Here is a 19540-nt window from a genome sequence, read left to right on the forward strand (position 1 = left end):
TCACACCTCAGTCCTGAACCTCACTGTCTACAGAATAGGAGCTCCATGAGCAGGTCCTTCCAGGTATGAGTCTGGCCTGCCTGCATTCAGAGCTGGACTCAGAGTCTTGATGACCCGCTCCCTGGCAGCATGGACGGCAGCTCCCGGCCGGCTGTGAGGTGTAGTGGCAGCCGGATTGTGAAGGGCTTTCAATACCAAACAGATGAGTTTGTATTTGCCGCTGAAGACAGCTTCCTGGGCAGAGGAGTCTGACCCAGTCTGAGCTTCAGAAGATCAATGTGATATTTAAAAAATTGGTCATCTGGGGCTAGGGGGATGGGAAGAAGAGATGATGAACTGGGTAAATAATAAATAAATAAAATCCTCCCAAAAAGGAAAATCAATTTGTCAAGCGTGAGGAGAGACTGGATTATTTGGGAAGACCAATTAAGAGGTTCCTGCCACAGACTAAGGAGGCTGGAGGGGAGGGGGAGAAGAGAATAAAGACAGGTCTAAGAATGGTCCGGAGGTGACTGACTGGATATGAGTCTTGAAGGGAGCTTTGGTCCAAGAATGCTGGAGCCTTGGACCCCGCAGCCTGAGGCATTTAAGCAGAAATGCCCAGCAGGCAGTGGGAGACACTCTGGGAGATTTCAGGAGGGCAAATACCTTGGCTTGGGAGTCGGCTGCATAGCTGAACCCACAGGAGCTGGTGGGATGACCAAGAGACCAGAGAGGAAAAAGGACAGGACCCTGGACGGAGCCCTGGAGAACAGGGGCTGGGCGTGGAGGGGGATGGGCTTAGGAGATTCAGAAGGATGGTGATCGACAGGGAGGAAGAGAAGCAAGACAGGGTCACAAACACCCAGGAAGGAGATTGTATTAAGGAGAAGGGGGACCAACTGTCCAGAGCTGAAGAGGTCAAGAAAGATGAGGCCACGGCAACAGGAAGCCATCAGAACAGATCGTTCTGGGTCATCCTAATCATTAAGAAACTTGTGGCTACCTAGAGGGGGAAGAGGCCTCACTGCAAGGCCCACCCCCTAGCGGGCCCTAGCGCCATCTTGTAAGATCAAGATGAGAAAACCCAAAGGGACCCTTCCACAAGGCGATGGCCCTTCAATATCTGGTCTTCTCTCACGCCCCCCCACCTTTTCCTCAGATCAAACATTTCCAGCTCCTTCGTCTGAGGGGAGCACGGGGAATGTTTTCACGCTTCCTGAACACCCTCCTTTGGACAGGATCCAATCTAGCAATGTTCTTCCTCAAACATGGTACTCAGAAGTGAAGCTGATACCCAGCTGTGGCCTGGTCAGGGCAGAGGCCAGAGGGACCAGTCGCCTTCTGCACTCTGGCTCCTCGGCAGCCTAAATCCCACAGGTTTTTGGCCTGCTACACCATATGCAATCAAAGAGTGTTCACTGATAAGCACCTACTGTGTGCCAGAAACTCTTCTTGACAGCCAAACTGGCTTCCTCAGTGTTCCCTGGACATGTTAGGTGCCGGGGAAACCATACAAAAGCCTGCCCTCAGGAGGTATCTGTTCTGCCCAGGGTCACCGTGTGCTCACAGACAGGTCAGTACAGGATAGATACAAAATCTATATTCAGTGCCTGTAAGAGCTTCTTGGGGGTAGGGGGGGCTCCGAAAGGGGGAAGGGACAGCAGGCCAGGCCTGGGGGCTGGGGATGGACTCTGTGTCGTCTGATTGGCGTGTATAACGCATGCTGGTGAGCAGTGGGGGCTCTGCCCTGGTGGCATTCTGGCTGTGGCTACCTTCTCCAGGAACAGCCTTAGTCTGGCGCATGGGTGGAGGAGAGCCTGGAGGCCAGCAATCCCTTAGCAGATGATGGCACAAGTCCCTCCCTGCCATCCAATCGACCCTCCCAGATCTTTGGTCAAGAACCGTCCTCCAGTCACATCTCCCCCAGCCCGTTCCTATGATTGACTTTTTTGGGGGGGGGGCAATTGGGGTTAAGTGACTTGCCCAGGGTCACACGGCTAGTAAGTGTTAAGTGTCTGAGGCCAGATTTGAACTCAGGTACTCCTGAATCCAGGGCCAGTGCTTTACCTACTGCACCACCTAGCTGCCCATGACTGACTCTTTTATATATATATATAGTTTTATATGCATTATTTCTTTATTTCCTTTTTTTTTTTGTGGGGCAATGAGGGTTAAGTGACTTGCCCGAGGTCATATAGCTAGTGAGTGTCAAGTGTCTGAGGTCAAATTTGAACTCAGGTCCTCCTGAATTCAGGGCCAGTGCTCTAACCACTGCACCACCTAGCTGCCCATGACTTACTCTTAGAACCCAAGCTCCTTGACTGGATTCAGCCCAATGTTCTAGCCCACCATGTTCTTGCTGGAGCCTGAGTCTGTCAGCCATCCACCGCACTAGTGATTCCTCCTCTTCTTGTTTTGTTTCTTTAAACCTGCTGTTTTTTAGGCTTGCTGGGAGTGTCTTCACCTGTGTCAGTCTTCCTCAAGTTTCTCCCGACTCCAGCCATCTTCCATTTGGCCGATAAAGGGAGTTCCCTAAGACACAGGTCCGGCCATGACAGCCCCTCCTCACTAAACCCCAATGGTTCCGTCACCCCCAGGAAATATGACATGCCCTGTTTAGTGGACAGGGTCCTTCGTAAGCTTGTCCCTCCCCCCCCAGTCTCCTTGCACCTCATTCACTCCGACATGCCCCACACACCAGCGATGCTGGTCTTCCTGCTCCTCCTCACATACAAGCCTCCATTTCCCAGGCGATTTTCCTGGCTGCCCCCCCCCCCGCCCCCCCCCCCCCAGTCTAGAATGCTCTTTCCCTCCCCCCCAGCTTCCTCTAAGTCCCAGCTAAAATCCTGCCTGCCATGAGAAGCCTTTTCCAGCCCCTGGAATTCTCGTGCTCTCCCTCTGTTGCTTCTCTCCAATTAATCCCACCCGCAGTCCTGTCTGTGCTCGGTGTTGGCACGCGGTCTCCTCCATTAAGTTGGGAGCTCTGCCGATGAGAATGGAAACTGAGCGGGGACCAAGACATCTCTGCCTCCCCTTAATCAGAAGAGGCTCTGAGATGTGGCTCTGAAGTGAGGAGCAGGAGGCCAGCTTAGCAAGTGTGTCGTTCATTCAACAAATACTTGGGGGTGCTTGTGGGCGTCATCCCGTTCAAAGCAGAACCACAGAAAGCTGGAGCTGGGAAGGCCCTTGGAATATGGCTGCCCAGAGCTGCCAGGGCTCTCCGACCCACCTCCTTGGGCCACCCCGAGGAGGCCAACCTTGCTCCCAGTGTTTCCCAAGGTCCTCTCTGAGCAGACGCTTCAGAGCCAGCTCACAAGTGAAACTGGAACAGTCCCCCTTTCACACACTTTCCTACACCCCTACACTCTCCCACTCCTCGCTGACTCCCTGCCAACCTGAGGCTGTTTCCTTAAGACCTTTCACCAAATTCACCAGCCTTGGTGCCAGCCAAGTTCTGACTAGTTCTGAAAATCAGCCCTAGCCACTGAGGTCACTGAAGAGAGTCAGAGAGGCCGTGCAACACAGAGAACAGAGAGCCAGCCTCAGAGTTGGGAAACCCTGGGTTCGGGTCTCTGCCAACTCAGACACACGCTGGCAGGTCTGACACTCTTGGTGCCCCTTTGCAGCTCTGAGCCTCCAAGGTGCAGAGTAGGGAGGGGGAGTAATCTGCATCAGTGGAGAGAGTTTCCTCCCATGGAGTGCCCTGTACCCATGGAATCACAGGTCTGGCCCTCCTAGCCCTCTCCCTCCAATGGAAATTCTAAAGTCTGTTCCCTAGGCCCAGTCCACCCGAGTGAATGCACACACAGCTTCCCACAGTAACCACTGTGCAGGGGACAGCCATGGTCAGAGATGCATGTTTGGGGGCATTCTGGGAAGAGCCCAGGCTTATCAGAGTCTTAACTGAGTCTTCCAGGGGCTCTGTGAGAGAGGCCATGGGCACAGAATGGGTGATTCAGTGGCCAAAGCCTACCGACTCCTGATCTGGAGGACCGCCCACTGTGCTGTGTATTCTGCCATCTTACACCTTTGCCCATATGCCTACATCCCTCTCAGCAAGGGGCAGGGTGTCATGGAGACTCTTTCAGGGGTCTTCAGGGTCAAAACTCTTTTGATAATAATGCCAAGACGCTTTCATTTCTAATGTGGTAAATATCAATAGATATAACCCACATAAACAAAAGCTCTTTGGAGTGGGGGGTCCTCAATAATTTTTAAGAGTGTAAAGGGATCCTGAGATCAAAAGATTTGACACCCTCAGGGATCCCTTCCAACTCTAAGAGCCTGTGGATTTATGATACCACAATCAAGAAGGAATTGGAAGCCCCCACGTACATCAAAATATTTATAGCAGCACTTTCTGTGGTAGCAAAGACCCGGAAATGGCCCACTGACTGACTCCAGAATGGTTCAACCTAGGGTAGTTTGTGACTGTAAAGGAAAATGATGAATACAGAGAAGCACCAAAGGACTTCTATGAAGCGATACCGAGTGAAGTCAGTAGAGCCAAGAAAACAACATGCCCCATGACTAAAACCAGGGAAATGGAAACAACCACCACACACAAAACAACTGAAAGTAAAAGCTGCGACATTACAAAGAACACACTTGGCCCAAAGAAAGCCCTGAGAAAGCTCCTCTGTAGAATTGGTATGGGGAGGATCCACAGTTATGAAATATGGCGCAGATTCTCAGACTTTGGGGGAAACACTGACTGGTTTTGCTGGTTTTTTCCTCTTATATTTCTTTAGTTTTCTTTAAAAAAATAAAATTGGAAAAATAATTTTTAAAAAATAAAATAAAATAAAATAAAATAAAATTGGGGGGGGCAGCTAGGTGACACAGTAGATAGAGCACTGGCCCTGGAGTCAGGAGGATCTGAGTTCAAATCTGGCCTCAGACACTTAACACTTACTAGCTGTGTGACCCTGGGCAAGTCACTTAACCCCAATTGCCTCACCAAAAGATAAAATAAAATTTGTTATATGGGATGGCTCTCTGGAAAGGGAGAAAGGAAAGAGATATTGGGGAAAATTGTGGCAATATGACAACAACAAAAAAATCATAAAACTTTTAAAAGAAGGAATTAAGACATGCTGCATTCAATCCCATGAACAACTTCCCTGTCACTACTGAAGGGCTGAGGTGGCCGTCAATGGTTCTGCAGCAGTAAGGTAGCAGGCAGATTCCCCAAGTCTAGCTTTTGGTCATACAACACTAAGTGTCCGATAAGGGCTTAGAGTCCAGCATCTCCTCTCTCAAAGCCCAGCAGTCCCCCACTTCCCTGGTGGGAGAATGTCTATGATAAAAGCACCAAACTCACAGGGTGGTTGTGACGATCAGAGATTTGGGAGCTATTCTTCTTGTTAACTATTCACCAATGGAAGGCAGCAGGGTGCCACGGAAAGAGCCCTGCACCAGGAGTCAGGAGAGGCCCAGGCTTGGATCCTGACTCTGGTCCTTGCCAGGTGCCTGGCTCTGGAGAGCTGCTTCACCCAATCGAGCCTCAATTTCCCAATTTGTAAACTGGGGATACTCGTGTCTCCTTTCTCTCAGGGCTGTGGTAAGAAGGAGGCTTTATAGACCTAAAAGCCTTAAAGGGAAGTGGCCCCCTTCTAATGATGTTACTGGACTAAACAGTGAGAATTCTATGACCTGAGGGGTCTGCTTTTTGTCAGCTGCCAGGGAAATTAAAACCTGAAATTCTGTTTCCTGCTTAACAGCCACGATTACTGGGGTGCCTGCTTCTGGGGTGACCTTCTGCTTCCTTTTTTTTTTTTTGCGGGGCAATGGGGGTTAAGTGACTTGCCCAGGGTCACACAGCTAGTAAGTGTCAAGTGTCTGAGGCCAGATTTGAACTCAGGTACTCCTGAATCCAGGGCTGGTGCTTTATCCACTGCGCCACCTAGCCGCCCCCCTTCTGCTTCCTTCTTGGTGCCATGTGCTGGGCCCCCCTCTCCTCAGGAGACGACTGCAGCCTCCTTGAGGGTGGTATGAGGGAGGGGTGGTGGTCTTGGCTCTCTCTTTGCAGCCCCACCGCACAGCTAGCACAGGGCCCTGCACATTTCTTTTTCAGTCAGATTGGGGTGTGGAGACATACCCTGCACTGCTACAGGTGAACTGCCTGTCTAAAACTCAGCAAGCTGGCAGGACACTGAGAAGTGAAGTGCTAGTGACACGTGTCACAGGGGGTCATTCAAACCCAGATCTTGCTGACTGGGGCTGGCCCTCTGTCCAATCCACCACATCATGATAGGGCCCAAGCAGGCAGGAAAGCAACCACAAGCATTTATGAAGAGCCTACTATGCCAAAAAAAAAAAAAAAAAGAGCCTACTACCCGCCAGGTTCTCTGCTGGGCAAAAATGAAATCTGCTCTTGAGGAGCTTACCCTGCATGGTAAAATGCGAGCCCCCGGGGGAGGGGAGAGCAATCTGCCCACTTAAGGGCCCCCAAGCTGATGAAAGTCCTGGTTCCGCCAGAGTAACAGGCAGATCTTCACAGACAACCACAGTGGCAGCAAGAGAGATCCAGGCTATAACACAGCACAAACACGCCATGGGAGTTTGAGATCTCGGGACTGAGCAATGCCCACATCCACAGCCTGTTCCTCGGGTCCCCTAAGAAGTTGGGGGGAGTCAGCAAAGGCCTCGGCTAGGAGCTAGGCCCTGAGGTGACCTATGATGTGGCAGAGAGGAGGGAGTGCACACCAGGCAAAAGGGACAGCCTAAGCAAAGGTATGGAGGGGAGAGATGAAATACAGGATATGTGGAACAGCAAGCAAGCCGCCCAAATGGGCCACAGTCACAAATTTGACCCACAGGACAAGGAAAGAGGCCGTGAACAGGCATGGCCCGGGTTCCTGGTCCCAGACGCCAGGTTCAGAAGAGAAGAGATCAGGGACTCAACTCCTGGTGTGGGACACAGGGAGAGAAGCAAGGCTAGGGCAAATCTGACCTCCACCTCCGGTACAAGACTGGGGCAGCCTCAGTCTGCACCTGCAGAACTGCCCACACCTACGGACAGGAGTAGGGCCAACAGTTGTTTCCTAGAGCTCCAGACAGGGACAAGTTTGATGCCAAGCAGCAAACTGGAGAGTGCAGGACTCTCTAGTCCAAGCTGCTGGACCTCCTGACAAGAAAGGCCAAGACCATACAAGGCTGAGACAGCCAAAGTATGCAAAGCCTGGCCCTGACACCAAGTCCCAGGAAGTAAGGCTAGAAGAATGAGTTAACAGAAAAAAACAAAGAGCTGTTATGAGAACAGGGATGCCCAAGACACACACAAAGGAAAGGAGAATAACCCCCAAATACCTACAGGAATTCAGGGGCAGAAGAGCTACAGCCTGGATTACACTTGATTGAGCAGCCACCATGATGCAGGAGAGAAGAGCTCAGAACAGAGTATCTCGGAAGGTGAGTAAGAGCTGAGATTTGAACCAAAGTGTCTCTTGACCCCCAATATACTGTTCTCTCCTCTATGGTTCTTGCCTCTTGGGCCAGAACATGGGAATGTGGTATAGTGGAAAGAGCACTGGACTTAGGACTGGATTCAAATCCTAGCCCTGCCGCTGTGTGACCTTGGGGAAGTCATTTCTTCTCCCTGGGCCTCCGTGTCCTCAACTATACAATGAGGTTAGACTACATGGCCTCTACCTAGTACTAGATCTGTGACGCTATAAGAGTTTCCAAGTTGTTTCCTGTCTGAGAGGTGGTCTCCAAACCACCCACACTTCCCTTTGGCCACCACCATCAGGAATAAAGGAGAAGAATAGCTGGGGCCTACCACCCACCGGAATCCATTCTGCGGGGATCTGGGGTTCACCAGCAGGCAGTCCCACGTGCGATGAGTGCTGTTCTTAAACAAAATCAACTGTCCTTCCTCCCTGAGCTGGATACAGGCTCTGTAGTCAGCCATGGACACTTCTTTCACCCGAAATGGGTTGGAAAACAAGTTGGTGACATTGCTAATTGTGCTAACCAGGCGGCCAAAGAATTGCATCCTCCCGGGAGTGGGGGGGTCGGTCTTGCTTTCTTCTCCCTCCGTCTGGAAGAAAACGGGGTCTGTGGTCAGCTGGGCTTGGTCCCCCATCCCACCTCACCAAGCGTTGTGGAATTCTGCCCAGACGTCCCTCTTCCTCCCCACCAGGCCTTCTGCCACCAGACTGGGCCCTGGAGTCCTCAAGAGCTTCGGCAAGGTCCCCAAGAGGGCACTGAAAAGGAGGGAGAGAAAAGAGAAACACCATTGAGAGGAAGGTTGGCACGAGAAGCTTCGGCAAGGTCCCCAAGAGGGCACTGAAAAGGAGGGAGAGAAAAGAGAAACACCATTGAGAGGAAGGTTGGCACGAGAAGCTTCGGCAAGGTCCCCACGAGGGCACTGAGAAGACGGGCACAAGCTGGCTCGGGGGAGCGGGCCCCAGGACTCAGGGAGTCCACTCCTGGCTCTGGCGCTGACAGACTATGTGAAGGGAAGCCAGTCAACAGCCCATCCTCTGCCTCAGTTTCCCCAACAGAGACAAGTAAGCGTGCTCTCCCCTCCGTTGTGGTGGCTATGCTAAAAGCCACGAGGAAGTAAATTCCTGGGGAAAGGGGCTTCACCACCAGGGAGAGGCCACTCGGGACAGGTGGCCGTTTGCTCTACGCCTTTAGGATAACCTCAGCCTCAAGCTGGTATTCTGTACCCTTGCCCCCTTTTATTGTAATCCCCCTCTCAGAGATGAGGAAACAGACCCAGGGAAGGAAGGGATTTGCCCAGGGTCACACAGCTAGTTAAGAACTAGGCCTTGAGCCCAGGTTCTCGGACTCCCGTCCAGGGGTGCTGTCTCCTTTGACCCCAGTGCCAACCAAGCCTACTTGCCCTCTTCTAAAGAGGAAGGGAGGGCTAACTGGAGTATGGCGAACTCTGCCTGCTGGCTCAGCCAGATAGGACCCAGTGCCTTCCAAAGAGCCATCCTGCTTACCTCGTGCCTCCTTCCCCAAGCCCTTCACAGTCCAGAAAAAGGCCTGACCACGGCCTCTACTCTACACAGGGTCAGAGGGCTGGGCAAAGGCCACCTCCTCAAAGCCGACCACTTCCACAAAGCATCCTCCCCTGCAAAGGGACCCTGGGCTGCAGGCACTGGGGAGACAGAGGAGCCCTGTCTGGCCCCGATAAGTGATCTACCCTCCCTCGACTTTTGTTTCCTTATCTAGAAAATGGACAAGATCATCTCTAAAGTTCTTCCCAGCTCTGATGTTGCATCGGTTTCTAGTGGGACTGACAAGGGCAAAGGCCCCAGGCTTTCCTCTGTCGACTCGCTCAGACATGGAGGTGAAGGAATAAAAAGGCACGGAGTGGGAAGAAAGCGCAGTTGTGGGACTCCCCTCCTCCCCCCAACTGCAAGATTACTGGGAGCCTTTGTTAAGCTGGGATGGAGTAGCCCTTTGTTGGGGTGCTGTGGAGAGGGCAATGTTTATTTAGTGACATTACCCTATACCAGGCAGAACCTCACACTCTGACATCTGCCAACGCTGTTACAGCCTGAGCGACCCTAGCAAAGTCCTTTAGCCTCTTGGGCCTCAGTTTCCTCGTCCATAAAACTGAGGGGGAAGGAGGGAAGCACCCCTTCTCAGGCTTCCTCTGTCTGTCTCTCTGTCTGCTGAAGCTATTACATACCGGATCTGGGGCCTTGACTCACCGATCAGACAAACGCCAATCTCTTTTTCCCGGCTGGAACGGGCACGTCGCCTGACAGACGACCCACGCTTGCCCAGCCAGCTCGGATTCTTATATTAGGGCTCGTGCGGGGACTGGGAGGCGGGGCAGCGGAGGGTTACCGTGTGAGTCAGGAGGCTGCAGCGCTAGGCCTGGCTCTGCAATCGGCCTGTGTGCCGAGTGACCTCAGGCAACTTTCTTCCCCGGGGACCTCACTGTCGAGATTGCTACAATCAAGGCATGGTCCCATGCACCTCGAATAGGCTATGACTGGATGAGCTTTTTGGTTAGCCTCAGTGACCTGGCACGTCCTTCCTACGGCACTTCACAGAAGAAAAGGCACTCCCTGGAGAGTCCTGCCACCCCCACTGAGAAGATAAGGGAAAGAGAAATCATGTGATTTCTGGTTCTCCCCCCCCCCAAAGAGGCTGAGCACTTCCCCAGGGGCCTTGTCGTCCTCTCACCCCCTTTCTGCCACTGACCAAGACCCCCACCCCCCACCCTGGCTCTCGGAGGCAGCAGCACAGGGAGGGGGCAGGTGGTTTCTGTTGAAGGGATTGTCTTCATCAGAAAGTCTGCAGGTGAGGTGAGAATCAGAGGCCGGGTCCAGGCCACCTCTGCTCTGACAAACACAGAGACCTCTGTACTCGAGGGAGGCGCTAGCCACAGGGCCTTGGCTGGACCCCAGCCAGGGCTGGCACACACCCACTGCCTCCTGCAGGCAGAAGGGATTGGGAAAGGCATCTCTCTCCAAAGATGCTGCTCCATCCCCAACCCAAAAGGAAGGAGGGTGTGCAAGCCAGTTATTCCACATTTCTGAGCCCCGGTTTCCTTATCTGCAAAATGGGGGTGACCCTAACCCTACAGCATGAGGGTGTTGTGTGGAAAGCTAAACCAACCAACGATAGGGGGATTCTTACTAACAGCTATGATAATAACCTCTCCCAATTTCTGTCCCTGTTCGAGGAGACCCTCCATAATCCTCCCTGCCTTGAGCTTCTCTGACCTTTGGCCTGGAAAGAATGCAATGACTTCTGCTTACCTGTTCACAGTCTGCTCTGCCTCTCTATCCTGTGTTATCTCACTGCCTGTGTTCTAGGGGTATATCCATGTCGGTCTGATCGACTCTAGACCAGGCCTGCCAACGGCAGCTCCCCAAGGGCCCCTGCAGACAGACACTTAGTAAAGACTTCTTCCTGAAGGTGATGATGACACGGCGGTGACGATGACAGTCGTCTACTCTTGGGTGCTGAATGTTTGGGGAGTAACTAACCCAGATCCCCTCCCCTGAGGCGCAGAGATGGGCCGAACTTGGCTGGGGCTGAACCAGAGGCCTCGGGCCTCCCTTCAGTGGTGGCCCAGTCAATCGACAAGCATTTATGAGCCCAGGGGGCTCACACACTAATGGAGAAGGTAAGCAAGCCCTCCTCTTCTAAACCCCCCTCCAGACCTCATCCTTCTACTTAAATCTCCAGTGGTTTCCTTTTAATAAAATGTAAACTGCTGCTCAACCCAGCATTCAAGGCCTTCCACAATATGGCTCCCACTCCCCTGCCCAGCCTTCTCATGTCATCTGCACTCCAGGTGGTCCAGCCTGCCACCCAACCTGACTCCTTTGGTCACTTCAGCCCCTGCCCTCTCTCTTGGGGACCCTTCCTTTTGTCCCTTCTCCCCTTTCTTCAAGAATCACCTCAAATCTACCCTGTTCCCAGGAAGCCTTCCCTGACCTCACGAGGTGAGCCTTCTGACTCACTAAGTGGCTCAGTCCCTTGGGTAAATCCAGTGGTTAAGGAAGCCAGTCTTTATACGGAGCCAAAGTCTGCCGCGCTCTTCCTTCTGCCCCCTGGAGGGAAGTGACAAGCCCCAGCCCCCTCCCACATCTAAGGACAGCCCTCAAGTCCCCCCAAGGCTTCCCTTCCCCAGGGATTACATCAGTGCTGCCCTCCAAGAACCCTGAGGCTCCAGCTTCCTCCATCCTCCTGACCAGCCTCTTCCACACATGCTGGTGCAGGGGCCAACAACCTTTTTAAAAGTTGAACACAACAGTCCAGAAAGGTGTCTATAGAATCACAGATTGTCTGACCTGAGGGGAACCTGAAAGCTTTATAATGGCTGGGCTGGGGAAGGGCTGAAAATAGAGAATGTCAAAGTGGGAGGGAGCTTAGAACAGGGAAGGTCAGAGCTGGGAGGGAGCTTAGAACAGGGAAGGTCAGAGCTGGGAGGGGCCTTAGAACAGGGAAGGTCAGAGCTGGGAGGGGCCTTAGAACAGGGAAGGTCAGAGCTGGGAGGGAGCTTAGAACAGGGAATGTCACAGATGGGAGGGGCCTTAGAACAGGGAATGTCACAGATGGGAGGGGCCTTAGAACAAGGAATGTCACAGATGGGGATCAACTATAGCCTTTAACATGCCTGACCAGGACCAAGTACAGGAGAGTTCCTTTGTTCTTTTCATGTGGTCTACAATGACATTAGCTCTTTGTGGAGAAACCATCCTTTAGGATAATCATGCACCCAAATATCTCTTTGGGAAGAAAAACTCCAGCTGTCCCCCAGAGGCCCAGCATTCAGGGAGTTTTCTCTCTGCTCCAGACATCATCTTGAGACGACCTTGGGGTGCCACTGGGTGAATTCTCTCAGTTTCAGTCATTTGATTCTGCTCAGCTGTGTTGGAGAGGCAGTCCATGTCTGGGTCAGAGGAGGTCTGGGAGCTCATTAGAGCAAGGTCCAGTCTGGCTTTTGATGCAGACAGTCATAGCGCCCGGCTGGGTGACCCAGGCCCAGTCACTGGCAACTCTCCGAGGCCCAGAGAAGGTGCTGACCTGCATGGGAAAAAGGGATTTCCTCGGAATTCCTTCTGTCCTTGCAGTCACAGCTCTGGCGCTGGCCCTGGACTGACGTCGAACCTTCAGCAGGACATCTCACTTTGCCCAACAGTCCAGAAGAGGCTCCACGCAGGCTGGACTTGGTCCACATGACACCACGTTTGCCCAAAAGGCAAAGAAAGCTTTTATAAACTGGCCTTTGGTCAAGTATGCAATCTATTTAGAATACAAACGGTCACTTCTGCTGTTTCTGGTGCTTAAGTTCCAATGTGTGTATGTGGAGTAGGTCTGCCTGTCTAAGGGGTCGGGTAGGCAGTGAAGCGGTGATGCTGGGGAAAGAGCAGGAGACCAGAAGCCAGGAAGAATATGAGTTCAAATCTGGCCTCAGACACCTATTAGGTGTGTGAGCCTGGGCACATCACTGGCACCTGTTTGCCTCAGTTCCCTTGCCTGTAAAATGGGAAAGATGTTACCATCCCTCCTAGGGCTATTGTGAGGATAAAATCAAATATCTAGGGCGTTGCAAACCTTCACACCAGAAATGCTTAGCTCTAAGGACTCTTGTTACTTGTACCTCATTAACCCTCTTCAGAAGCCTCTTGGTCACACCACTACAAACTCCAAGCATGTGATTCTGTGGCAAGGGTCCGACATTCTGGATCAAGAGGACCTGGGCTGCAATTTGGTCTCCTCCCCATCAAATGAGAGTGCTGGATTGGACACCCTCCAATGTCCCTTCTAGTTCAGAGGGCTTCAATCCTGTGACCTCCAGAGAGGAAGGCAACAGCTGCCTGGTACCAGCAGGACAAGATTACACAAGTGCCCAGGACAGGAAGCAGATAGCAGGTCAAATGGAAAGCGCATGCATAATGCTGGGAGGCCTAATACGGGAGTGCCCCATTTGGAAATCTGACCTAATGTGCCCTTGCCTCAGACAACAGAAGGTCACATGGATGGCGCCAGCACAGCCAGCTGCAGAGCACCCAACTCCGCAGTCGCGCCGGCTGCAGGCAGGCTGCTTAGCCCCCAGGTCCAGTCTGTGGACGCAGCCTTTGGCAACGGAGGGAGGTTGGTATTGCAGACAGCTCGCATGCCCTGGCCAAGCAGGGCCCTTCCAAGTGTGGCATGGGGTGATTCTCTGGTCCAGTCCACATGCATTCTCCCTTCTTCCCCCTTCTCTCTCCCTCTGTCCCTCTCTCCTTTCTCTCTTCCTCTCCCTTTCTCCCCCCTCTTCTCTGTCTCCCATCTCTCTCTCTCTTCTTTCTTCTCCCCTCTTTTTCTCTCCCTTTTCTTTCTCTTCTTTCTCGCTCCCCCCATCTCCCACTTCTCCTCCTTTCTCCCCCTCTCTCCTCCTCTGTCCTCTGTGTATCTCTCCCCATCCATCTCTCTGGCTCTCTCTCTTCCCCTCTCCCCTCCCTCCTCTCTAACGCCTCCAGACAGTCTGTTGCTACCACAAGAGTTTCCCGTTAGACTCACAGGCGGGTCAGCAGGAGCTGGAGTCTGAGGTCCGAGGCTAAAATCCTGCCTCAGACACTGAGTGAGCAGCATGCTCGCCTGTAGAATGAGGACAGCAGGGGAGCACAGCCCCCGGGCCTGTTTAAGGACCAACTGAATGCTTTCTGATGTAGCTGCGACCTTAGTGCCGGCCGCCTCCTCTCCCATTCTTCCGGGAGGGAAGGAAAGGGATCCCGTCTTAGCCTTCCCAGATTAGCAAAAGACCGCAGATCACAAATTCAGATGGGAAGGGCCCTCATGGCTGGCAGAGCCATTCCCCTCCTATCCCAGATGAGCAAGTGGAGGCTGGGACAGGGCATGGGGCGCGCATCCTCAAGGCCACCCAGCCAGTCAGGGCTATAGAGAGCATTCAGCTCCAGGGCTTGCTCAGCACAAGCTCGGCATCCTGGTCCCCGTTACCTGGCACACAGCTTCTGTCTAATAAGTACTTGTTGACTTGACCTGGATTATCCCTCTTCTCCTCCCCTAGATTTAGGGCTGGAAGGAACTTAGAGGCAATGAAGTCCAACACCTTCCCCCCATTTCACAGAGGAGCAAGCTGAGGCCCACAGGGGGAAGCACCCTTCCCAAAGTCCTCCTGCAAAGCTTTACCCAGATGCAGAAATGACCTGGGGCCCTGGAAGGCCGTGTCAGTGAAAGCCCAAGATCTGGCACGTCCAAGGAGCTGGGAGGCTTCCGGCTGGCTCGGGGGGGCCAGGCAGAGCACGATGGGCCCCAAGAACTCCTCGCAAGGTGCGGAGGCTCAGCACCGGGCTGGCTGCCAGGGCATGTGTTAGCAGCAGCCACTCTCAAAGGTCACAAAGGCCTGGCTATCTGCCCCTGTGGCAGGGCCTGACTGATCTAATCCCCTTATTCTGCAGACGAGGAAATTGAGACCCAGGGAGGAGAAGGGACTTGCTCAAGGTAAGGACTGAAGAGCCTGAACCCTGATTGTTTCAAATTCGCTGGATTTGTTTCCCTGGTCAGAGGACAAATTCTACTTCTGTTGCTCTGGCTCACCACACCTTTTCAACATTCAAGTTCTCATCCTGTTTTTGATCACCTTAGGCCTGCCCATCCTGTTTCTCCTTCAAGGCTGCCCACGTGAGAGGTGTCCCCCTCACCTCTCCTCTGACACCCCCACACACTCCTCCAGAAACAGCTCCCGTCGGAGCAACTCACCAGCCACCAGAAAGTCTGAGGAGATGGGAAACTGAGGTCCAGTGAGATGACACCACCAAGGTGGCAATGGCAGCACCTGATTGCTACCAGAGCCCTCTGCCTCCACCTTCATGCTCTGGTCAGTCTAGCAAGCTGCTTCCCCATAATTCCATGAATTCGGTTCAGTTCCACAAGCACTCACCATGTGGCTAGGCACTGGGAGGCGTGGGGGAGGCACAAACTAAACAGTGCTTGCCCTCAAGGGGCCTGGAGTCTATGGACAGCAGCTCCCCCAGACAGTTTAATCTGTGAGGGACAGCCCTTCTCTGGCCCCCACCACCAAAAGGAAACACAAAATAAGGGCTGTCTTTCATCCCTCTCAGCTCCCTAAAAGTGAATCTGTCAAGGGCCGCCCAGTGGTCAAGTGGCTCTGTTGCTTTGGGCCTTGGACGCAGCAAGCCTCCCCCGCTAATAATGGAGGTTGAGCAGGACTGTTGGCCAATCTTCCCATCACTCCGGTCTCCTCCCCAACATGGAGATGTGTGCACTTGCCTTTGCCTCGTGATAGCAGGGCCTGCAGTGCTCTCGGCTCTGCCTTCCCAGAGCTTTTCAAAGAGGGGTCTTGGCCAATGTTTAAATGAGCAGGTCCAGACCGCAGAAAGTACTGGCTCCCTAAGCCGTCCTTCAGGTGATGGTGCTGATAAGGACGCCTCACACCTTCTCCAGCTCACTGAGCAGGTACAGACACAGACTGGGGCCAAGATTCCAGGCTGCAGGGACTGGGCCACTTGTCTAGGCTTCTGTGGGTGGGGGTTCACAGAGAGGCCCACAGGGGGTGCGGTGCTGGTCGTGGAGTCTGGAAGACCCCGCCTCAAAACACTCACTAGCTGTGGGACCCTGAGTGAGTCCCTTCACCTGTCTGCCTCAGTCCCTCATCTGTGAAATGGGCATGATGCCAGCAGCTACCTCAACAGGTTTCCTGTGATGATACTACTTGGAAAGAGCTTGGGCAGAGACTGGACACCTAAGGTCCCCTTCACCTCAGAGTCTGTGATTCTATTGTTTTCAAACTTTAGTTTCCAACTCTGTAATAGAAGGAGGCTGGGCCAGATAAGGTCTCCCGGGTTCTTTACAACTCTAAATAGAAGTCCTAAGAGCCTCTGAATGGCAAGAAACCAGGCCTCCCTCCTAGCCCTGCCCTGCTTTTTCTGCCCTCCCCGAGCCATCCCCTTATGGGCTTCCACAGCTTTCTTCTCATTTGCCTCGGTTCTACCACTCTGCTTAACTGCAAAGAAAAATCCCTTCCCGGGACACTGACATGTCTCCCATCGAACCACTAACAGCCCATAGAGGCCAATGCCCCGTCCCCTTAGAAAGAAAAAAAGGGCCCTAAATGTTGATGAATCCTTCAGGGCAGCATTACGTAAGGGATCCTCCTAAGCCTGAGGAACAGGATGTGACTCCTGGTCAGTGTCAAGGGCAAGGGACCCAGGAGACACCTCCCCATGAGCCCTGCCCCGAAAGGCCGGCCCCACCTGACTAGTCACTGTTTCCAGATACCAGCCCCATGGCATTTTCCCCAGGCTAAGAGAACATGGATGAGGAACACTAGTGAGGGGCTACAATGGGAGGACAGGGAGTGGGAAGGATGAAAGGAGGGAAGAAAACGTCATGGACTGGGGATGGGAAGGACAGAAGAAGGATTGACAAGAAGACTGTGGGAGCATGGGAGAAAAAGACTAGGAAGAGTATGAGGGGTAGGACACGCCACAAAAGAAAATGACTTCACTGCCCTGGGCCTACATTGGGTCTGGATTGTTCTGGAAGCAGGGAACGGACAAAATGGGGCAAGTTGGAAGTTGGAAAATCCCCTTGGCTATTGGAGCTGTCCACAGAAGGGCCCGTTTGAGGAGGTGGTAAGAGGCAGGGCTGGAGAGAATGGCGGCGTGGGGGTTAAGAGGGCCTGGGTGACAGACACACACAGATACAAGGATCCACACACACTTAGGGCCCCCTCCTCCAGAGGGCAAGTTCCTTGAGCATTTCATTGTTTCACTCTTTGTACTCCTGTACTCAGCAGCTGACCTCGGGCCTGACACAGTCAGCCCTTCATTCTGGCCGTCTGACTGACGGATCTGTTCCTTCCTTCCCAGGCCCCAAAACAAAAAGCACGAGGACATGGAGGCTCCTTGGGGACAGGGGCTGTTTGTCTCGGTCTCTGGCTCCCCAGGGCCTGGCACATTCCAAGTGCTTAATAAATACTTGCTGGTTGATCTGTGAGTGCCTATGTGCACATGTAGAAGAGTGTAGGCGCCTTGAGGGCAGGCACTGTCTCTGCCTTTGTGTCCCTGGTGAAAAGACAGGGCCTGGCACTGGGGGGATCTGGGAGGGATGGGCAGGTGAGGAGGCAGGCGGGGATGAAGGGAAGAGGCAGGGCTGGACGGATGAGGCCCGGGGTTTGGATCACGGCCTTGGCGCTGGAGGGAACCTCGAGATGGGAAAGGCATCCAGTCCCCTCCGCTCATTTTACAAGGGTGGGGCCGGGGGTACCACAGGCGGGAGACTGGCCAGGGTCTTCTCATAGATGGAAGGGACGGCGGTATAAGGGGGAAGGGAAAGGAGAGAGGGATGGGGGGATGAAGGGGAAAGGGGGGGAAGGGGGAGAGGGATGGAGGGGATGGAGGGAGAGGGGATGGTGGAGGAGGCATGGAGGTGGAGGAGGAGAGGGATGGACAAAAGAGGGGGATGGTAGGGAAGGGGGATGGAGAAAGAGGAAGATGAAGGGGGAAGGGGGGCAAAAGGGGCGGGGACAGAGGGGCGGGGCGGGGCACCGGCGGGGACAGGACGGAGAGGGCGGGGTCCGAACGATTTAAGGACGAGGGCCTGAGGCGGGGCCGGCCGGTCCCTCCCTCCCAGGGCCACGGAGCTGCGGGCAGGGGCGGGCCGGTCTGGCCCGGGCCTTGACTCACCTCCTTCCTGGCTCAGGATTTCTCACTTCCGCAAACAAAACGAGCTCCCTCTCACGTGACGGGGCCCACGCCTCCCTCCGCCAATCAGGACAGGCTCCTCCACGCCACGCCTCCCCCTCGGCTGATTCCTGAAGCCCGGTGACTCGGGCTCGAGGGCCAGGGGGCGGGCGGCCGGAAGCGGGAGGACGGCCGGAAGTGGGTGGTCCGGAGTCTTTTAAAAAATTTTTTTTGTAACCGCCCAATCAGAGGGCGCGGGGAGGGAGGAGGTAAGACAGGCCGCAACCGGAAGCGGGGCGGCTACGTCAGTGCCGGGCGGAAGAGGCGGGGATGAGGGCTTGGGAATCCACGTGTTGATGAGGGGTAGGAGGCCTCACCCTCTTAAAGGGACAGGATGCCCCTCCCCTCCTTCCTCCCCTCCCTCTTCCCCCCAACCCGGGGAGCCCCAGACAATCCTCCGAGACTAAAAGTTGTAAGTCAGGGGCTGAGCTGCTCGAATCAAGAGTTTCTTGTGGGATCATAGAGTTAAACATTAACGGTACAAATGGGGAAACTGAGGCACAGAGAAGTTGGCTCAGGGTCACACAGCTGACAGATGTTGTTTGACTGACTACATGAATCAGATTTCAGCAGAGCATCAGACTAGATGGAAAGATATTGACTGGATTTAATTTCATGATTTTCGAGCTCATCATCACCAGGAAGGGACCACGGGGGTCACCTAGTCCAAATCCCCCACCCCATTTTACAGGGAGGGAAACTGAGACCCAGGAAGGCAAGTGACTTGTCCAAGGTCCCACCTGACTCTGGCTCTCAGGCCATGCCTCCTGCTCCTTCTCGTTCTCTCTGGGGCCAAACAAAACAAACATAATCCCTCTTCCTCCCGATAGACCCTCAACTGCTGTCCTGTGCCACCTGCCTTCTCCTTCGGGATAAAAACATGGCTAGTTCCTCCCACTGTCCTCCTACTTTGTAAATCTCAAGCTTTTCACCACCTTGGCTGCCCTCCCTGGCACGCTCTCCTCGGTATTAGTGTCTGCACTAAAATGTTTCACCTAGAAGGGAACAACAAGGCAGATAGATGTAAAGTGACCAGGGCACAATTGGGTGAGACTGTTCCCTCCTCAGTCCTGGACACCACGCTCCTCTGGATACACTGACTTTGTAGGCTACATATTAGGCTTACAGTTCCTAACCACCCCCTGCCCAGATCTTTTTCAGAGACATCTTTATCTAGTTAAATCTTCCTCATCTTCTATTCACAAAATTGATTTTATTCACTCAAATGTAGGACTAAATTTATCCCTATTAAATGTCACCATATCAGTCTCTAACCATATACTCTATGGCTATAGAAGGGGGTTGCAGTGATTTGGGTGAAGCCGCAAAGGTATAGAACAAAGGTCCCCCCTCCCCATTCCTAC

The 19540-nt window shown here is 53.5% G+C and overlaps 1 protein-coding gene across 3 annotated transcripts in view; it reads right to left on the bottom strand.

Annotated features, from left to right (window-relative positions):
• PLA2G6 (phospholipase A2 group VI) overlaps positions 1-18247 on the bottom strand; it is a 47582-nt gene extending 29335 nt beyond the window's left edge. The window contains exons 1-2 of one of the 3 annotated variants that reach the window (XM_043966741.1): positions 18120-18247; positions 7773-8192 (exon numbers count right to left, since the gene is read on the bottom strand). In XM_043966741.1, coding sequence (XP_043822676.1) covers positions 7773-8071 — 299 coding nt within the window. In that variant the 5' untranslated portion in view covers positions 8072-8192; positions 18120-18247. Of the gene's footprint in view, positions 1-7772; positions 8193-9656; positions 10018-18119 lie in introns of those variants that run through there. The other 2 variants (XM_043966742.1, XM_043966740.1) reach the window with 2 other exon arrangements.
• Positions 18248-19540: the final 1293 nt, after the last annotated feature.

This window comes from Dromiciops gliroides, chromosome 5, assembly GCF_019393635.1.
Source record: "Dromiciops gliroides isolate mDroGli1 chromosome 5, mDroGli1.pri, whole genome shotgun sequence".
NCBI classification, from domain to species: domain Eukaryota; kingdom Metazoa; phylum Chordata; class Mammalia; order Microbiotheria; family Microbiotheriidae; genus Dromiciops; species Dromiciops gliroides.